Genomic DNA, 19,567 nt, shown 5'->3' with positions numbered 1-19,567 from the left:
TGGCTCCTTTGCGGCATCTGGCCCCACACAGCCCTGGATCTGGACTCAGTCATTTTCTTTTCATTAATCCACTGAAATGCTGTCACAAACTCCTGAACACTTTCTTTCATGGGGGCTTCAGGGGGAAGACTGAAGAGAAGTTATCTTTCTAATACAGCACTCTGACAGGTCAACAGAAAACCTGATCACTAGAGCATTGGACTGCAGACGCTCACCAATGTCACATATTTAAGGAACAAAAAAAAAGAAAAGGCTTTTGTTAAAATGACCTCTGAGAGGCAGCTGAGTTTTCAGTGGACGGGAGAATGCCATCTGGGTGTCATCTGACTGTCACTGTTCCTTCCAGGAAAGCCCTGGAAGCCCATAGCATAGCTAGCCCTGCCCAGGGTTTCCACGAGTTTCAAGAATCCAGGCTCCCCCACCGAGGGCCCCCAAAGCTGTGGTCAAAGGTTAATGGGCTCCAAGGGCAGCTCCCAGGGTTGGGAGGTATATAAGAACCCATCAGATCAGTGGGACACCAGAAGACAAGCAGAGAGATTCCTCCAGACCCACTCAGACCACACGCACGCTGTAAGTAGCCCTCGGAGAAAGTGGGTGGGGAGTGGTCGGCATGAGCCCTAAAGCAGAACGGTGGTGCAAGCCAGAGCCAGCCTGGTCCAGGGCCCTCTGCCACCTACGTCCAGTGCCCAGCTGGGCTTCACACTGAGTGCCCAAGCTGATTCCCAAGGCATTAGTGAGCAGAGGCAGGGCTGAGGCACAGAGGTTGGAGGGAAGCAGGTGGGCGCACCTCCTGGCAAAGCAGAGTCTGTTGTGGGTGGGTCTGGCACATCCACGGTGGGCCGGGAACCCAAGCCAGAGCTCATCATGGATGCAGGGCTCCTCTTGGCATAGTGGCTTTGCTCTGGAAAGGTAAGGAAAAGCTGGCCCTGTGGTGACTCATGCCTGTAATCCCAGCATTTTGGGAGGCCGAGGTGGGCAGATCACGAGGTCAGGAGTTTGAGACCAGCCAGGCCAATATGGTGACACCCCGTCTCTACTAAAAATACAAAAATTAGCTGGGCATGGTGGCAGGCGCCTGTAGTCCCAGCTACTCAGGAGGCTGAGGCAGAAGAATTGCTTGAACCCGGGAGGTGGAGGTTGCAGTGAGCTGAGATGGCACCACTGCACTCCAGCCTAGGTGACAGAGAGAGACTCCATCTCAAAAAAAAAAAAAAGAAAAAGAAAGAAAGAAAGAAGTAAAGAAGTAAAGAAAGAAAGAAAGAAAGAAAGAAAGAAGAAAGAAGAAAGAAAGAAAGAAGGAAGGAAGGAAGGAAGGAAGGAAGGAAGGAAGGGAGGGAAAGAAAGAAAGAAAGAAAAGGAAAGAAAGAAGGGAAAGAAAGAAAGAAAGAAAGAAAGAAAAGAAAAGAAAAGAGAAAAAAGAAAAGAAAAGAAAAGAAAAAGTTGACCCCAGGGGAGAGCACATGGGGAGGCAAGGCTGGCCCGGCCAGGAGTGCTGCAGGGGAGGGCAGACGGTCACCTCCGTCATGCAGAGCTGGGCACTTGAAGGCTGAAGCCCCCCATCTCTGATGATTGGAAAGGAAAGTTAGTGCCTCACTGTACAATGAAAAGCTCCCTCTCCCACTTCCAGCTCGCCAGAACACATGAACTTAGGTGACATGCCGATTGTCAGTTGGATCAAGAAAATGAGCAGCAATTGGATTTTGCCTTTTTTTATTTAAAGTTTTTATTGATTCCTATGGAGTGCATTAAATACACCAGAATGAAACAGGATCTATAGCTTCTCTGAGAAGGAAATGGGACACCATAAATGTGACACATCCATCTCTGCTTGGGGGAAAAGCAGGCCCCAGAGACTCTTCAGGGAAAGCACAGGAATGAGAAGGGAGCAACAGTGATGGGTCCCACCCACCTCAACCCAGTCTCCGTTCAGCTCAAGCTCCTCTGAGGCTCTGCACAGGGCCTCGGCTTCCTGGGAGGTGGTCTTGAGTGGGCAGGTGGTCCTTTCAGCCTGCTGGGAATTTGCATACAGCTGGGATGGGGCGGCTTTCGCTGTCTGAGCTCTCTTGTTCTTGTTCATGGAGTCTGAACAAAATGGAGGGAAAATAGGAAGGGGGAAGAAGAAAGAGCTGGAACAATAAGAAGGCAGAGGGAGCGTCTGGCTTGGCAGGGTGGCTTCAGATGACTGAGGAGACAGGTCTTGGCTGAGAGGCAGGATGCAAGCCTGCAGCCTTGGAAAGTTCTGTTCAAAGGAGGAGCCAGGTTGAGACCTGCAGAGGAGCCCCGAGGCCTTTCCAGGGCAGACCCTCTCCTGCTGACAGAATCCAGGCTGCCTAAGGACTGGAGGAGCGCTTTATCTGAAACCTTGTAACTACCTCCACCCCTACCCCTACTGCTGTCTCGGCCTCCCCTCCCTGCACTCAGTAGTCCACCCAGCACAGGAACAGTGGTGCCCAAGATGCATTCAACAGGCCTGCCCCCTGTGCCTTCTTCCACCTGCTATGGGCAGAGGCAACGTGGAATGGGGTATTGGGAAAAGCACTGGGCCTCAAAAGGCCAAGGTTCCAGCTCCTGCTGCCTTTGAATGAGTCAACCATGGCTGGCATTCAGCTAGACCATCCCACCCCCACCCCAGGACCACCCTGTCCCTGCCCAAAGTCTGCCCAGTGGACGCTTTCTTAAGGCTCTGCACCCCTGCAGTCACCATGCCTAACTGCTTCCTGCCAGGACTGGAGCTCCAAAAGCCCACCACAGCCCAATGTCCTGCCAGCTATTCTACACATACCTGCTTCCTGGTCAGCAATCACTGGGTTCCAGGGTGTGAAGAAAGAGGAAGCCCGCTCCCTGCTGTTTCAGGATGGTGGCCAAAGGCAGCTAGATGCACTGGAGCATGGGGCAGGGGGCTTGTTCCCAAGCCATCGCTCCCCCAACAGGGGAGGGGGTGCCCTCTTGGCTCAGGGATACAGCTCCATGCTGAATTTTTCCATCTGGCTCATCCTTTGCAATGGCAGAGGTTCTACAGACCCAGGGTCCTGGCCTGGCACTTCCAGGCAGAGCCCTGGTCATCTGGGCTTAGGTCCACCCCTTTTGTCATTCTAATAGGCACTGGGGCAGGGAGGTTTCCCGGGGTCTTGGGGCACAGGTCTGTTGATAATCTAGGCATTCCTTCTCTGAAAGATGAGGTCCTCCTGCCTTATGAGCCCAGCCAACCCCAGAAGACCTCACCTGTAACAAAAGAGAAGAACAGACAAGTGAAATGATTCCTCCCTGGTGTGTGGCAGGGGGCTCGACGGCCTTTCCCAGGAGCTTGGCCAGCTGCCACAGCTCTGGAGCAGAAAGGTGCTCAGAGCTCATCTGCTAAAGCTCTGATGCCAGGCCCAAATCCAGAGAGGCTGAGCTCTGGCTGAAGATCACACAGCGAGAGCTGGGGCATGGGCCAGAACTGAGGGCCCCTGCCTCGGACACAACAGTCTGCCACTATACCCCAAACTTGGTGACAAGAGCTCCTTGTCGTTGTCCAGCTCCAAGATGGTATCCCGTAAGGCTGTGGCTGTTCTGCTGGTGGTGCATGCAGCTGCCATGCTGGCCTCCCAGACGGAAGCCTTCGTCCCCATCTTCACCTACGGCGAACTCCAGAGGATGCAGGTAAGAACCTCCTGCTGCCTTGCTAGCAAGGCTGAGGTCACTATGACCTATGCCAGCGATACCAAGGAAAGTGTGAAGGACCAGGACCCAAGATAACCCCCAGTCCCAGCCGCCTCTCTGGCCACCTTTGCGCCTTCACTGGCATCACTCAGACATGTCAGTGGCTCATATGAGCAACATCTTTCCCACCCCTGCTTATCCTTTGGAGGAAATTTTTAATTAACAAGCCAATAAATATTTACTGAGCTGCTCTGCAGTATAAGAGGCCACCCTGGGCGACGGGCCCGAGCATGCAAAAGAATCTCAGCACCTCCCCATCTCCAGGGAGCAGGCTGGGGTGCCAAGACACGAACATATGAAAAATTAACTAACAGTCGCAGACAAAAGAGAGACGTCACAGGCAGGGCATGATGAATTGCCCCATCAGTGGTGCTCAGGTTCAGAGGAGGGAGAATCACCAAGGGCTGCAGCGTGCTTGGAAGCCTGCAGGGAAAAGGTGGAACTCAGCTGGGGGCCTTGAGAGATCAGGAGCAAGGGACCAATGGGAGCCAGCACCCAGAGGCGGGAAACAAGGCTGTGGTCCATGTAGCAGTGGCCAAAACCTCCTCTTTAGGGCCCAGAAGACAACCAGGCAGGCCTCGTGGAACTCAGGCAGTGGAGCCTAAGGAAAATGGAACTGCTGGCTCTGCCTCCTGGCTGCCTTTTACTTTAGACTTCAGGGGATGCTGAGTGTCTATGCAGATGTTTGGTTCTCTTTAATCCCAGGAGATGAAGAAAGGGACTTCCATGTTCCACCCTGTCTGAAACTGAGACTCCAATAGGGATGAATACATGAGTTAGTGCCCAGGGAGGTCTCGAGGCTGTGGGGCACAGCCTGTCTGCAACTGCCCACTCTATGCGGGGAGGTGTGTAGGGATCCACATTCCCAGTGAACAGCGCTCTTTTGAGGGGCAAGGCCGAATCCAGATCCCCTTCTTCAAGCAGACATGGGAACTGGGTAGGTACTACAGCAGACCCCAACACACTGTCTTCCACGCTGGCACGCTCCCCACAGGATGACCGTTTGTTCTAGAATCACCACGTCTCAGGGCAGGCCAACAGCGGAGTCCCGAGAGTGTCACTAGAGAAAGCAAAGGAATGAGGATCTCAGTGCTCGGGGACCTGGCCGGCAGCATGCCGGGCAAGACTGGCGGCTGGACAGGAATAGTCAAACCCAGTGGAACATAAACTAGCAAAATGGCCAGCAAAAGACACTGCATTAATCTCTCCATGGCTTTTCTCCTCATAATTGCCAGGCACCGGGATTTTTATGAAGAAGCTACAAACTCCCTCCTCCATAATTTATCTCCTGTCTTGTCTCTTATAAATCACCTCCCAGGGACTCTGAGTTCCTGGGCCACCCCATGGCGCCCTCCCAGGCTAGGCTGACTTGCTATTTTTTTAATAGGCTCTCTGCTTAAAAAGACACATTTTCACACTTAATATGCTTGAAGGGCAGCCATTATTTTCAGCTTTTTAAGTTAATTAACAGTAACAATCTGGGTGCAATGTTTTAACTACAAAGGAATGGATTCCTCTTCAAGCTGATCTCTTGGTGGGCAATCTCAAGGGCCATCCATGAGCCACTAGTTAGTATCGGAGATTCCTCGTGCAGAAGGCTCCTGCGGGGAGGGTTCTTTCAGTCTGTAGGGAGCTGGGGGCAGGTAGCATCCTGGGCAGATGGAGACAGGCGAGGGGCCATCATGGTGGGTTGAGGGAGGGCAGTTTTGTGCAATTTTCTGCTCTGCCCTTAGGAAAAGGAACGGAGTAAAGGGCAAAAGAAATCCCTGAGTGTATGGCAGAGGTCTGGGGAGGAAGGTCCTGCAGACCCTGCGGAGTCCATCGAGGAAGAAGGAAATGAAATGATCAAGGTGAGCAGACAACCGGGACAAGGGAGAGAAACTCAGAGCAGGGCATGCATTCCCCTGCCTGGCCTGGAGGCAGGGCCCACGAACCATGCCGAGCCTCAGAGTGTCCTAGGATACAGCAGTGAGCAAGACATCTAGGCAATGAGCTCCATCCTCGTAGGGAGAGACGGACTCCAACAATGAGATAAATCAACCATTTCGGGCACCAGATAAGGAAGTAGGAGAGTGACTGAGTGGGGTTTGGGGGACTGCTTTGTCCCTGAGATGGGTCAAGGAAGGCCTCTTGGAGGAGGTGACATTTGACTTGAAACCTGAATGAAGGGAAGGAGCCACCTGTGCAAAGAGCTGGAGCAAGGACCTCCTGGGAGAAGGAACAGTGAGCACAAAGACTGAGGAGCACTGGTGGGCGCCAGGCCCTTGTGGCAGGCGCCAGCCGAGTAGGCGAGAGGGCAGCATGGCCAGCCCAGGCAGGGCCTGCATGCAGCGCCACTGGGGATTCAAAGCAGGGAAGTCACTGGAGCCCTCTTAGAGCTGGGGCAGCATGAGTGGAGGCAGGAGGCCAGGCAGCAGGTGCTGCAGTCTTCCGGAGAGAGGTGGCGAGGGTGCCAATTCCTCCCCTCCCAGACAGAAACCCAGGAGCCAGCCACAGGCCTCAACACCCAGGGCGACTGTTGGGGCTGGGGAGAAACTTGAGCTTGTCCCGTGAGCTCTTTTATTTCACAGACTCGTTTATTTGGGTGATCAATAAATGAGCCCCTCCTAGGTCTGAGGCACTGTTCCAGGCACTGGGGACAGGGTGGCGAACAGACAAAATCTCCGCCCTTGTGGAACTCACACTCCATAGGGAAGAAGAAACAAGATCCTAGGACGACTGAAACAGACCACAAACAAGGTAAAGACAGGAAGCAAACTCAGCAGTGTGGCAGGAAATGACATGTGCTATGGAGGGAAACAGAGCCACAAGGAGCCGTGGTGGGTTATGGATCTCAGTGGGCAACAGCAGGCGTCCTAGGAGACGGTAGGGGCACACAGACCAGAAGAGAGCAAGGCATGAACCACAAGGATTTCTGGGGGAAGAGCCTACCAGGCAGAAGGGACAACCAGTGCAAAGTTCCTGAGGCAGGAGAGGGCCTGGTGCATTCAGGAAGAGTGAGGAGGCCAGAGAGACTGGTGGAGGGGCAGGCACAGACTGTGGAGTTCACAGGCCACTGGACTCTCCATTCACTCTGCTGAAGTGGAGCCCTTGGGGGTTTTGAGCAGAGGAGGGACGGGATCTGATTTACATTTTAAAGGGGTCTCTCCAGCTGCTGAGAACAGACTGAAGGGACTGGACAAAGGCAGAGTTAGGGAGCCGCTGAGGAGGCTGCTATAGTATGAGACACAGAGAAAAAGAGAGAGGAGACTTCAGCCTCAGGCGGTCTTGGTGGAGGCAGGGCAAGGAGGTTGGATGTTTTAAATATTTTGGAGGTAGAAGCCCACAGGATTTGCTGAAAGAATGGATATAGGATGTTAAGAAAAAGTGAAAATTGACTTCAAGGGTTTGGGCCAAAACAACTAAAGAGGGATTTGCCACTCACAGAGAGAGTAGTTTGTGGTTGGCTGCAGGATGGCAGGAGGAAGATCAGGAAGTCAGACTGGGCCTGAAAACCATGAGATGCTCTTGGGCATCCAGGCAGAGACATTGCCCGGGCAGGTGGACATACAAGTTTGGAGTTCAGGAGAGACGTGAGGGCTGGAGGCACACATGTAGGAGTCATCCGTGGTTAGAAGGAATTTCAAGCTAGGTGTGGGTGAGCCATTTGAGGGGACAGGTATGGATGGAGAAGGAGAGACCCAGGCCTGAGTGTGGGTCACTTCCACACAAAGGGGCCCGAGGGGCGAGAAGACTGACATCCAGAGAGGGCAGGGGCCTTGTCACGGTCACACAGGAGTCAGGGCAGAACACAGCTGGACTCCCACCTCCCACTGGACACAGGCCAGTGATCCTTCCCGGTGCTGTTGGGCCCAGAGAACAACCTGGGTGCTGTCGCCGCACTCAGCACTCAGCAAGGTGGGGCTCCTTTCCCCCTACATCCACTCCGAACTCCTTGGGCTTCTGAGGAGGGAGCTGGGAGGGAATCCAGCAGCTGGCGAGCAGGAACACACTCAGAATCACCTCCTAAATGCACCTGAGTCGGAGTTTGAGGCACTAACTCCAAGGTTGCCCAGGGACATGGTATGTCTATGAAGCCTTCTTGGGAAGGCTTGGGTGGGGCCCCTCTCACCTCTTTCCATCTCCTAGAACCACGACATACAGAGCTGGGAGGGCCCTTTGGGATTGCCCAGTCCAGCCTCCTCGTGTTCAAGTAAGGACCCTGCTAGAGGGTCTAGAAGGAGAGGCATAACCACAGCCGGGAATGGCACAGGCAGGACTGGACTGGGGCCCTTCAGACACCCTTCAGGCACCCTGAGCCCCCAAGGGTCTAGGAGGCCCATTCCTAGAACTCAGGGAGCCCAGTGGGAGGCAGAGGCCAGGAGTCTTCCAGTCTGCTGGTAGTTTGTGCAGCAAGAGTATTGATCCAGGAAGCTCTGGCGGGGGGGGGGGGGGGGGGGGGGGGTGGCGGGGGCGACAGGGAGATCAATCAGTGCCCTAGGCTCTGCCTCGAGGTTGCAATTACCGCTTTGGTGGAGAGCCTCCACACAAGAGGAAAGGTAGCCTGGTGGTCATGGGCACAGACCCTGGAGCCAGGCCCCTTGGATGTAACATCTTCGTCCTCTGCTCCTTACCACCTGTGTGGCCTTGAGCAAGTTACTCAATCTCATTGTCCTCAGTTTCCTCATTTGCAAAATGGGAGCGTTAACCGTCCCTACCCCACAGAGCTATTGAGAGGTTAATATACATAGAGCACTTAGAATAAGTGTAAAGCGTAGAATAAGGGTAAGGCTCCACAATGTTGGCTATTATTGTTGAGGGGGGAGTGAATTCCCTCCTCGTGAGAAAAGCCTGCTGGGGTTCCTGCTGACCCCACCCCTCCTGTCCCAGCATCACCATTAGGGAAGGTGTGTTGATCCTCTCAGCAGGACTCAGAGACCTTCAGGATCCAGCCCTCTGGTTAGAATTAGGGGAAGGTGGCAGAATTCCCAGCCATCCCTAGAGGCTCTAAGTGGGGTCTGCAGGGTGATGTGGCTCCCGTGGGTCCCTCCTGCCACCTGTAGTGCACCCAGGGGTTACGGGCCCTCTCCACACCTCTCCCTTGTTATTAACGCTGCCTTATTTCACAGCTGACTGCTCCTCTGGAAATTGGAATGAGGATGAACTCCAGACAGCTGGAAAAGTACCGGGCCGCTCTGGAAGGGCTGCTGAGTGAGATGCTTCCCCAGCACGGTACGGGGAGGGCGGGCGTCTCTGCAGCTTGGCCAGCCTCCGCCCACCCTGGCGTTAATACTCCAGAGGCAGGGTTTCAGGGTGGCAATTTGTTTGGCGGCTTTGCACTCGAGAATGTGGAGCTGTCTTCTCCCTGGGCTATGCTGTGATACCTGCTGGTGGCTGCAGAGCCCCAGTTCTCCAGGGAGGCGGGTCTCAGACTGGGTTCCCAGCAACCCACCCCACTCTCCTGCTCCAGATATTTTAATTCCCTCCCACAACATCATCACGGGGTAGTTGCTCCGAAGGAAACCTTGATGCACTTTCCCTTCCCCATTCATTCTGCAAATTAAAGTCCTGAGCCCCGTTTGGCCTTGCCCAGTTCAAGGTCTGCCCGAGTTACTTGAGCAAAGCTACATCTCCTCTGACAAACAGCCACTAATTACTTCTCATAGTCCCCAGGAGGAGAGAAGAGACTCGAGAAAGTGCTGTTAGTGATGGAGAAACTGGGAGGTTAAATGACTTGCCCCAGGCTATAGACAGCTTCCAGGCTCCTTGCAAAACATCCCACCTTCCCGCCCAGCCTGCCCTGGTGCCCCCTCCTCCCTCCGACCTGCAGGCAGGTTTTAGAGGGCAGTTTCATAAGCAGACCTGCTGATGGTACTGAGTGCAAACCTCTGCTTTTCTCCAGCAGCCAAGTGACGGCTATGCTGGGGAGAAGGTGGACAGATTTGGGAGGACTCTACCGCCCAAGTGAGGCCCTGGGAATTTGCACAGCCTGCCAGCTGGGCTTGGAAGGAAAACACCCTTTCCAAAGCAAATCCCCCTCCAGCAAATAAAGCATGAAATACACAGAAATGACTCTTATTTAATATTTTAATTCCCAAAGGGCAAACTCAGGTCGCAAGAAAAAGGCGGGAAAAGTAAAGCTCAGAGAAAGTTGGCCATAAATAATGCTTACATTAACATTGTGTGCCTTTTGTGAGTTCTAAGTTCAAATATTAACTCAGATCCAAACAACTAAAAGAGTACCACTCACTGGCCCTTCCATTATAGGTGAGGAAACTCATCACTCTTTTGCCCACACACCGAGCCAGTGACAGAGTGAGGACTGGAATTCAGGTCTCCCGGGTCTCGGTCCATTTTTAGTTTACTGACATGCTGGAGGTCTAATGGGCCAGAGAATTTTAGGGCCTCTGCACTCAACCCCTTGCCAAGTAACTTCCAACCAGCCCTTTAACCTCAATGAGCCTGTGCAAAACCAAGGTGGTAATATCTGCCTTGAGATCTGGGATGGAGGCACAAGCAAAGAGCAAATTACTGTTATCACCTTGTGACTATCAGCCCCAGCATCCGCAGCAGAATTACACAGCCAACCCATTTATTTTTGCCTTCTAAACAAAACTGGATGGGAAATTTCATTCTAATTTAATTTTACATTAATGAATGTTCATTTATTTATAAACTGGGGCCACATCGGAACTGCAGCTCCCTCCATCCATAGGTTACCAGCAATTAGACACAGTGTCCTTTCTGCATTTCCACCCAGGCTTAGCCACAGAAAGTAGTTACCAGAACAAGAACTCCAACGCTGAACAAGGGACCCTTGTTGGAGGTACTCCGAATTCTCCTGAGAAACACTCAAACCTCCCATGGGCTCCCACCCCTGCCACGCTGCACATTCACACGCATTTCCAGCAATTATACCGATCAACCCCAGAGCAGCTGCAGGTTCCTGGGAAATGCTGCCAAGACGCCCGGTAATAGAGAGAGAGGGCTGCGGCAGAAGGGCATGCGGGGGGCGGCGGGGGAGACACAGAAATCTATAAAGCCTGCTGCTGGGAAGATCTGGATCCAAGACTCCTCCCTGCCCTTCCGAGCTCCACCAAGCCAGTTCACCCCATTTTCTGTAACACACTCCAAGAAGCAGAGAAACGAGATGCTCACGGTGGTCCCTTTCCCCATGGAAAACGCATTTTGTGTCCTTCCCTCATCCTCTGCTGGAATCTGCCCCTGTAGCGAGACCGCCTTCCCCCATCACCAGCAGGGGGTGCCCATTTCTGGGGTGGGGCCCCAGCACTGGCTAGGGCATTTTCCCTGAGATCTGGGTGTTGAAGAGCCTCTAGTTGAAATAGACACCCACCACGGAGGGACATGGGGTCCCCAGGAGACTCTGCCCAGGCGGTCTGCACTGTTTAGGTGGGAATTGGTCCAGCAACCACAGCACTGGGGAAGGGAGAAGGTGCGTTCTGCAGAAAAGCCCTGTTCAAAGCTCAGGGCTGCCGCCCGACAGCCCCAACCCTCACCCCGCGGCCTCGGATGTGCTTCTCGGTAATGAGCTGCAACAGGGACCCAACTACCACCTACATCTGTATGCACAGTGCCCTGGCCACTTGTTTAGATGTGTCGGCTCCTTTCTTCTCTCGTTTTCCCCCTCCTGCCACTGTTCAATTTCTCACAATCGGCTCAAATAATTCTTTTTTCACTAACAAGCTCCTCTAGTTTAGAGGACAGCCAACTTGATTGCTTATGGGACATCCACAGCTTTGGAAGAAATTAAAATTGGGAGGAGGTTGGGGAGGATTCTGTGAGCTGAGTGAAGAGAAAATGACCATGCTTTCACAAAACAGAAGAAAAAGAGACATGCTCCTGGTTAAAGCAATAGAATGAGTGGGACCAGAGACCAACCAGGATCAGAGATAGGGAGGGTAGCCGGAGTAAGCAGGAGAGCAAAGACACCATTCCTCTTCACACCTCACCCAGGCTTATCCAGCAACATCTGCAAGAATCTCTCCAGATATCTGGCAATTACAGAGAGGTACGGATTACCCTGTGTTCATCTGGAATGTACTTTACACTCAACAGGACCACAGGTCATTACAGTGCAACTTGAACCTAGCTTCACAAAATGGAGATGATGAGGTATTTTCTTGGTAACCGCATCAGTGTGATCTTAGCATTACTGAGCTATGTGGATTTGCCATGAAATTGAATAGTTAAAAGCAAAGAGTAATTGTCTGATATCTGTACGCTGTAATTTAGTGTAATCTAATCATGAACAAAGCCCAAAAGAAAATATTCTCAAAGCATTACATTTTTCTTCATACACAATTTGTTATTGACATTGGGTAATATATTCCATGCCTTTGAAGGAACTCTTACTCATGGATATCAACGTGTGAGAGCAGTCAAAAGAGTGAAGGATTTGTTTAATTTTCAACAGATTATGAAATACCATTCTGGCATTTCTCTGTGACTCCATTTTCCCCCTGAGCTGATGTATCCTCAGACCTAGAGAGAGAAAAAAAGAGTGCCCTCCTCTTCCATAAGGCACTGAGATGGAGCAGCGGGAAGCTGGGTGTTCCTGGGGTCATTCCAGTCAAAATCTGAGCCCCAAATGGCCCCACATTTCAACCACAATCTCCCGGTGCCCTGCCCCCACTGTAATGCCACCTATGGTGTAGGTGGGGAAGCCCTGAATAGCTGAGGCCCTCCATGAGGGGGATCAAGGACGAGTCCGTGGTCCCTGAGTATCTTTGAGTACCTGATAACTGTGTGCAGGGCTTTTTGCAGGAGGAGGAGGAGAATGGAACCCACTAAAAGATTTATGGCTGTGATTATTATAAGGCTCTGCCAAGACAGAGAGAGGTCAGCGGGACGGAAGGGAGTGTGGCAGCCCCCCGGGAATCCAGAGCATGCTCCGAGCAGCCCTTCACCTCTGCCAAATGTGTGGATGTGGTTATTAAGTAGATTTAGATATTGGAGCTTGTTTTTCCTCTTCTGCCTTTAATACATCAGGAAGACAGACCACAGCCTGAGCTGTTGCTCACCTTAAAAAAAAAACACAGCAGTGATGAGAAAGGAGGGCATGCAGAGCAGCCTCTGACTTTGCAACATTGCCCTTTTCTTTACAATATGCCTTCCTGCCGTGGACAGGCCCAGCAGGAGAGCCAGGCTGAAGGCACAAAAAGGCTGGCTCCCAGAAGCCCTGGTGGGCTTCGTGGGCAGCTCCCAAAGGGGCAGCAGTGGCAAAGAAGAGAGGAGGTTGAGCCCTTCCAAGCGGAGGGGAGCGTGTGGATGGTTGTGTGGAGGAAAGCAAAAAGGAACACGCCAACTTCACTAAACCAAAGAAGGGCTATAAATCTGGGCAGGAACGTGACTGGAGCTGGGAGTCCAGGATGAAAAGGAAAGGCCCAAAAACTGGGAGGAACGCCTGACTAACTTGTGAAGTTCCGTCTCAGAGGAGGTGGGGAAGGGGAGCATTGATCAGCAAATTTGCTGTTAAGTGGTCACTGGGTGTCCCTTGGTGCACACCCAAAGCCCTGCCTGTAGGATCCTGCAAGACAAGGCCATCGATAGCCAGAAGCCACCATGGAGGTAGAAGGGCTGACCATGGGTGGCCAAAGGCCACAACTCCAAGCACAGTGGGTTCTATACCAGAGGGAAGACAACAGAGTTCTGGGGGAGGGGCTGTGGGCCACTTGACCCTAGGTGTGTGGAACAGCAGCAGTGTCCTCAAACACAAGGAAGCTGACAAAGCCCACATTGCGTGCCACCACTGGGGGTGGCTCCAGTTCAGTCCATATTTTTAAATCGCCCTGAGATCCATTGTGATAAAATAGACCATAACTCTGTGAAATGCTGTAACGATAACTTTGTTTAAGCATTAGTTTCAAGCCCTCTTAGAATACGTGGGGCCAGTACTGATGCCGAAAGGCTCATTCTTTATATATTGAACTACACAGCTGCAAGGAGCTGCACAAATGTTACCAACTCATTTGTCATGCAAACAGTGCTTCAGAAAGAAATAAAATACTATTATGTGGTATATGTGTTAGGCAATCACTATATCAAATTCACGGCATTCCGTGCAAACACAGACAGAGAAAAGGAAAACAACACTTGGTGAGAGAAATCACACCACATGGGAGCAGCTAAGTCGGGGGAGATGGGGAGGCCAACAGTGGAAGCTGACCAAGCTGAGGCTGTAATTTTCCCAGCAATTGTGGCCAGGGTTGAATACCCCTGAGGTGGAGCAAGTGGCAGGAATGCAAAACCCAGACAGAGAAGCATAGCATTGCCCAGCGTGTCAGGGAGGGGAGGGAATAAAGTGAGGAGTGGGTAAGGGGTCTGTTGGGACAGATATGGGGCAATTCCAGGGAGAAGGGGCCTGGGGGAAGGGGAGAATGGAATAGCAGGGATAGAAATAGAGGGAACCTATTGGGCCAGCAATAAATGTTTGGGAATGGGAGTTGAGGGATGTGGAAGGAAGATTATAAACTGGCTCTACTTTCAGTTGCCACATTCCCTTGCTTCCCTTAGGGGTTTCCTGCTAAGAGCCTTCATGTAACCAAATCACCTGCCCTGTGGGAGACTCTACACAGCACTGACATTGCAAAGATGTGGGTTAAGTATAAACACGCATGAGCGTGTGCCCCGCACTGTCCTGAGCACCTTAGCCAAACTACCTATTCTAATCCTCACAGCAACTCTATTGAGGTTTACTGGCAAACAAGCTAAAAATGTTAATTGAATATGATCACACATCTAATAGTTGTGAGTAGGGATTTGAAACTGAACTGTCTGGCTCCAAAGCCCACATCCTAAACCACCAGTGAGGCTACAGGACCGTGTATCTCTGGAGTATTCTCCCACCCATGTCTCCTTGTAAAAATCCCATTACGCAGACACAGGCCCTCCGCAGAGAAGCCTCAATTGCCCACTCGAGCCCAAGGGCATTTTGCTCCTCTGCCTCCACTATGGAAACTGCGTCCTCTCCAGGCTGGCGCTCCTTGGGGGCCAGTGTCTGTCCTAAGGCCGGGATCACACCTACTTGGTGCTCAGTGTCGCCCAGTGCCCAGTTAACAAGCCCGAAGTCCGGACAGGGTCTTGGAGCATGCCTGGCGTGTACTATACGGCCCAAAGAAAACCGGATCACACATCAGTCCCCAAGCCCAGATAGGCAAATGATCCTGTCTCTCCATTCGTGGAAGTGGCTTCGTTCACCATTAACCAATTCATCCATTAAATCAACACTGACTTTACTGAATGCTTACCACGTGCCAGAGGCAAAGCTAGGGTTGGAGGACTCAAAAGATTAATACTGTTTGATCTAACAAACAAAGGGAAGTGAGAGAACGGAGAGAGAGGGAAAAACAAAACAAAACAAAACAAAACAAAACAAAACAAAACAAAACACAAAATTAAATCCCCCTTGGACCTTCCCACTATGGCGGCTCTAAGAGCCACGTCAGACCTCCTCATCATGGCCGACCCATAAGCCGAGCGCAAACCTTCCCAACATGGCGACCGACCTTCCCATCATGGCGCGGGGCCCCGCCCGCTCCGCCGCGCCTACGGGAGGGAGCAGTTCCGGGTGCGGTGCGCGCCGGGGGCGGGCGGGGGGCAGCGTCCTGGCCATGGCCGGCCTGTCGGACCTGGAACTGCGGCGGGAGCTGCAGGCCCTGGGCTTCCAGCCAGGACCCATCACCGACACCACCAGGGATGTCTACCGCAACAAGCTGCGCCGCCTGCGGGGCGAGGCCCGGCTGCGCGACGAGGAGCGGCTGCGGGAGGAGGCCCGGCCGCGGGAGGAGGCCCAGCCGCGGGGCGAGGAGCGGTTACGGGAAGAGGCCCGGCTACGCGAGGATGCGCCGCTGCGCGCCCGGCCCGCCGCGGCCTCTCCGCGGGCGGAGCCCTGGCTCTCCCAGGCGGCCTCGGGCTTGGCCTACGCGACCCCTGGGGCCTACGGCGATATCCGACCCTCCGCGGCTTCCTGGGTAGGGAGCCGCGGCCTCGCATATCCTGCCCGCCCGGTGCAGCTCAGGCGCCGCGCCTCGGTCCGGGGCAGCTCCGAGGAGGACGAGGACGCCCGGACGCCCGACAGGGCCACGCAGGGCCCGGGTCTCGCGGCCCGCCGCTGGTGGGCAGCGTCTCCCGCCCCGGCGCGGCTGCCTTCCGCCCTCGTCGGCCCCGACCCGCGCCCAGGCCTGCGGGCGACTCGAGCGGGCCCTGCTGGCGCGGCGCGGGCCCGGCCCGAGGTGGGGCGCCGGCTGGAGCGCTGGCTGTCTCGGCTCCTGCTCTGGGCCAGCCTGGGGCTACTGCTCGTCTTCCTGGGCATCCTCTGGGTGAAGATGGGCAAGCCCTCAGCGCCGCAGGAGGCGGAGGACAACAGTACGTCCTGGGCCGGCGCAGGGGAGGGCCCTGGGGGCGCGTGTGTCTGTCGGACGACCACCCGTTCCTGTCGGCGCCAGGCCGCGCACTTCCAGCCTTGTCAGCGGCCTCTGACTGTCTTCTCATTTCCAGGCCTGCCTTCTTCCAGCTGTAGGAAGAGAGGGCCAAGGCTCCTGCATCTGCAATAATTTCTGCCTTCACTTTCTCCGGTTCTCCTTTTCTGCCCCAGCCCTCCCTTCTAACGTCTCCCTTTGAATCACAAGCTGTAGTCACTGCTCCCCCAACCTCTGGTTTTCTCCCTGGAGAGGAAACCACACCCTCTTCTAACAGATTCACCCCATCCCTTTGGGTTCTTCCCGTTTGACCTCTGGCTTACTCACACATTTAGTGCCTGTTTGAAGGCACTCCAGATTTCACTGACCCACAGATAGGATCTGGTTGGGGGTCCCAGCTTTGCAGCACCAAAAAGTCCACTCTCCACTTCTTTGAACCACAGGGCCGCCGCTTTGTCAACAGGAGAATCTACCAGCCTTGCTTGCCAGACAGGTTAAACTGATAGCAACGGGAGGCGTTTACTATTGCTTGTAGCACCCTCATGGAGTGTGTTGAGCAACTGTAACTCAAGGATGCTCACAGCCATCCTTCTGGCCACACTTAAGTTACATGGTTAGATATGCCAATGAGAGGTCTTCAGGATACAGTATGTATCCGGAATAGCTGAGAATTGTGTGTTTCCTGAAAAGAAACAGAGATCATTTCATTATACATTTAGGTATAAAGGGCCACTGCAGTTCACCAACTTTTAATACTCTTTACAAAGCACAAATGTGACTAATACTGTTCCCAGCTTCCAGCCAAGGCCACATCCTTCCATGCCTAGCAGGAACTGCCAACATACAGGAAAAAACTAAAGTTATGTCTTAGCTGGTGTGGCAGATGGATGTTTGGGAGTGTACAAGTCTGTGGGCAAGGGTATCAACAGACTTGTGTGCAGACACCCAAATGATTTCCCCACTATGAGAGCAGTTTATCAACTATGTGAATAGTTTGTCGACCTACTAGAGAAATTAAGCAGACCTGGGAGTGTCATGGTACTATAACTACACTGGTGATGTCAAACAGTATCACACTGGTACTCACTGCTGAAATGTTTTAAGACAGCAGTGCTAGAATCTATGCTGGTATTTACCTGGACTTCCCCTCCTATTATGGTGTTAATCTCTGTTTAACATATCATTGTTTTCAGTTTACAAAACTGTCCTGTACTTTGTTTTGTTTGGGCCTAACTCCGAGTTAAGCAGGGAAGGCCCATTTGATCCCATTTTACAGATGAGGAAACAGAGATTCAGAGTGGTTGAGTTGCCCAAGAACCCTGAGCTAATCATTTTCAGCTGGGACGAGGACCCAGCTGTCTTAATTCCTAATCCAGGATTTGGATACCCTTACATTTTGCTGTCTGCATTTTAAAAGTGCCTTCCTTAGATGACATCTTTCTAATCCCCACCCTTGGCTTGGTAATGCTTTACTCCCCCCGAATGTGGTGAGTAGTCTCTTTGTATTCCTTTCTCAACCCACACTTAATTTCCTCTGTGTTTCTTTTCTTGGTCTCAGTGAAGTTATTGCCAGTGGACTGTGAGAGAAAAACAGATGAGGTGAGTTTGAGTTTCTCTGGTTTTTATTATTCCTCCTGAGGATATTAGCCTCCATCAGGAGGTAAACTTCCCCAGAAAAAGAATAGGATCATTTTCAAGGAGTGCTTCCTGTAATGTACCAGAGTCACATTGTGTTCTGTGATGTTTGTGTCAGGCTCAATTGTGGCAGTGAAGGAATACTTGAAATAGAATTGACCTCCCAAAATCCAACCCTGGGCTTGTTATGGACGCTTTCCCATCAAATGTAGCATTTTCTTCTGCCTGAGTCAATCTAGGGGGATACAGTAGGTTGTTGTTGAAGGACCCCCTCAAGCTCCCTGGCACGGGGAGGAAGGGCTGGCGTTTCTAAGCATCAGGAGGCCAAGTTCTCAATTCCACATTCTCTCTGGTGGTGCAGCTGTGGCTCTGAAAATGCTGTTCTGATTTGAAACATAGGCAGTTTGTTTGGAACACATCTTAAGTGGAATTAGCCCTCTTAGTCCACATTTAGATTTGCTTTATGAAGCTCTAATATTTCCTACAAATAATATTTGGGGATGAGCAGCCCCATCCATTTATGAATCATGAAGGCAGCATTATCAAGGAGCTGGGATGCTGGTTCTGGTGACAGTCTGGAGAAGATATGGGGCAGTACATTTTCAGGTCATAAATTGTACCAGTCATGTGCTGCCAGAGGGCATGACTTAGTAGTCTAATTATTAAGTGTGCAATGCCTGGCCTCCTGAGCCCTTAGTTAACATCTCTGGTAGCTCAGGGGCTGGGAAAGAAAATGACGCATGGTCCTCTGGCCACCCCTGCATTGACTGTCTTACCCATGTAAATGAGGGGACATCCTGGTGCAGATAACCACTTTTATTTCTGTTTGGCTTCTGGTGTGTCATGGTTTGGGGTGTTTTATTACATCCATTTATTGCATTCATCCACCAAATATCTTTGCTTCCCAGTTGTTTTGTAAAAGCAGATTCATAGTAAGTTTAACCTGCCTTCTATCATAAAAACTGTAGTTGATGATGAGAGGAAGTGGCCCAGAAACATAGGCAGCCAGAGGGGAAAACTGGAATTGAAGACTTAAAAACAGGAAAAAATAACATTCTGTAAGACTTCTCAGTGCTATGAATTTTGTCTTTTAATTAGAAAATGGTTCCATGGTTTCTATTTCTTGGTCCTTCACGTCTCTAAATTAATCAGACCCACAAGTGAATGGCACATTTGTTCCCTGGCCGCCTCTGATCTGGACACACTCAGGCCCCGCTTGAGTGAGCCCAGACAGGTACCCTCCAGGTCCTTGCTACAGATGTGCTCTGTGGACAGACAGCATTCAGCACCTGCCAGCGAGGGCTTCAGATGCAGATATTCCTATTTGTAACCATGCAGATCTTCATCAGAGCATCAGAAAGCAGGGGCTGGGCCATCTCAGTGTAGGCTTTGTGGAGCTGAGATTTCATGGGGCACCCTTCACCTTTCTGGAGGATGGACACAGGAACAAGCAGGTGGGGACGTGTTTCTTGGCTTTGGTGAGGCTCCTGCTGAAAGTCTTATTCTTTGCATAGCTCCAGGCTCACGGAAATCGCAGACGGGCATTTGAATTTCAGATTCGTGTTCTTTCCCTTTTCGGCCATTGAAGACAGTGACACTTTGTGTTTTTCTTTCTGCCTTTGTGCTGCCGAAAACGTGGGGACAGGCTGGGAGTGGGTGTGTTGTCTTAATCAGGCCGTCTCGTTGTCTGGTACCGTCTGTCCTCCTGTTTCCTTTAGGTGGTAGCAGCCTCTGCTGAGTGGTGTGTGAGTTTGCACCGAATCCTACCACAATCCTTACTCAGATGAGGGCCCTGAGATTCCACCTAAAGGGAG

The 19,567-nt window shown here is 52.2% G+C and overlaps 2 protein-coding genes and 1 long non-coding RNA gene across 4 annotated transcripts in view; 2 read left to right on the top strand and 1 right to left on the bottom strand.

The window, feature by feature from the left end:
- Positions 1-391: 391 nt before the first annotated feature.
- MLN (motilin) lies at positions 392-9,747 on the top strand. Of its 2 annotated transcripts, none has more exons than XM_033216825.1 (5): positions 392-570; positions 3,519-3,642; positions 5,436-5,552; positions 8,811-8,913; positions 9,584-9,747. In XM_033216825.1, the coding sequence occupies exons 2-5, from the start codon at positions 3,526-3,528 to the stop codon at positions 9,592-9,594; spliced, it is 348 nt and encodes a 115-aa protein (XP_033072716.1). In that variant the 5' UTR covers positions 392-570; positions 3,519-3,525; the 3' UTR covers positions 9,595-9,747. The 2 variants fall into 2 exon arrangements, with proteins under 2 accessions (XP_033072716.1, XP_033072717.1); XM_033216826.1 differs by having other exon boundaries at positions 9,587-9,746.
- On the bottom strand, positions 1,773-15,336 carry LOC117087063. The gene is made up of 3 exons (XR_004438659.1): positions 15,207-15,336; positions 2,783-3,222; positions 1,773-2,082 (listed from the first exon to the last, which is right to left on the bottom strand). It is a non-coding gene; the product is annotated as an uncharacterized LOC117087063 (long non-coding RNA).
- Positions 15,267-19,567, top strand: part of LEMD2 (LEM domain nuclear envelope protein 2) — an 18,231-nt gene continuing 13,930 nt past the window's right edge. The window contains exons 1-2 of the mRNA XM_033216824.1: positions 15,267-16,065; positions 17,677-17,717. Of these exons, the coding sequence (XP_033072715.1) occupies positions 15,312-16,065; positions 17,677-17,717 (795 nt within the window). The 5' untranslated portion in view covers positions 15,267-15,311. The remainder of the gene's footprint in view (positions 16,066-17,676; positions 17,718-19,567) is intronic.

This window comes from Trachypithecus francoisi, unplaced genomic scaffold (assembly GCF_009764315.1).
Source record: "Trachypithecus francoisi isolate TF-2019V2 unplaced genomic scaffold, Tfra_2.0 Lachesis_group10, whole genome shotgun sequence".
Lineage (NCBI taxonomy): Eukaryota > Metazoa > Chordata > Mammalia > Primates > Cercopithecidae > Trachypithecus > Trachypithecus francoisi.
Note: the sequence above shows the minus strand (reverse complement) of the source record. Positions and strands in the feature narration are given on the sequence as shown.

Bases quoted from the DNA above. Each gene is read 5' to 3' on its own strand.
- MLN (XM_033216825.1), top strand. From the start codon at position 3,526: ATGGTATCCCGTAAGGCTGTGGCTGTTCTGCTGGTGGTGCATGCAGCT. The intron at 3,643-5,435 runs GTAAGAACCTCC...CTCTGCCCTTAG, and splicing joins GCGAACTCCAGAGGATGCAG to GAAAAGGAACGGAGTAAAGG. The intron at 5,553-8,810 runs GTGAGCAGACAA...CTTATTTCACAG, and splicing joins AAGGAAATGAAATGATCAAG to CTGACTGCTCCTCTGGAAAT.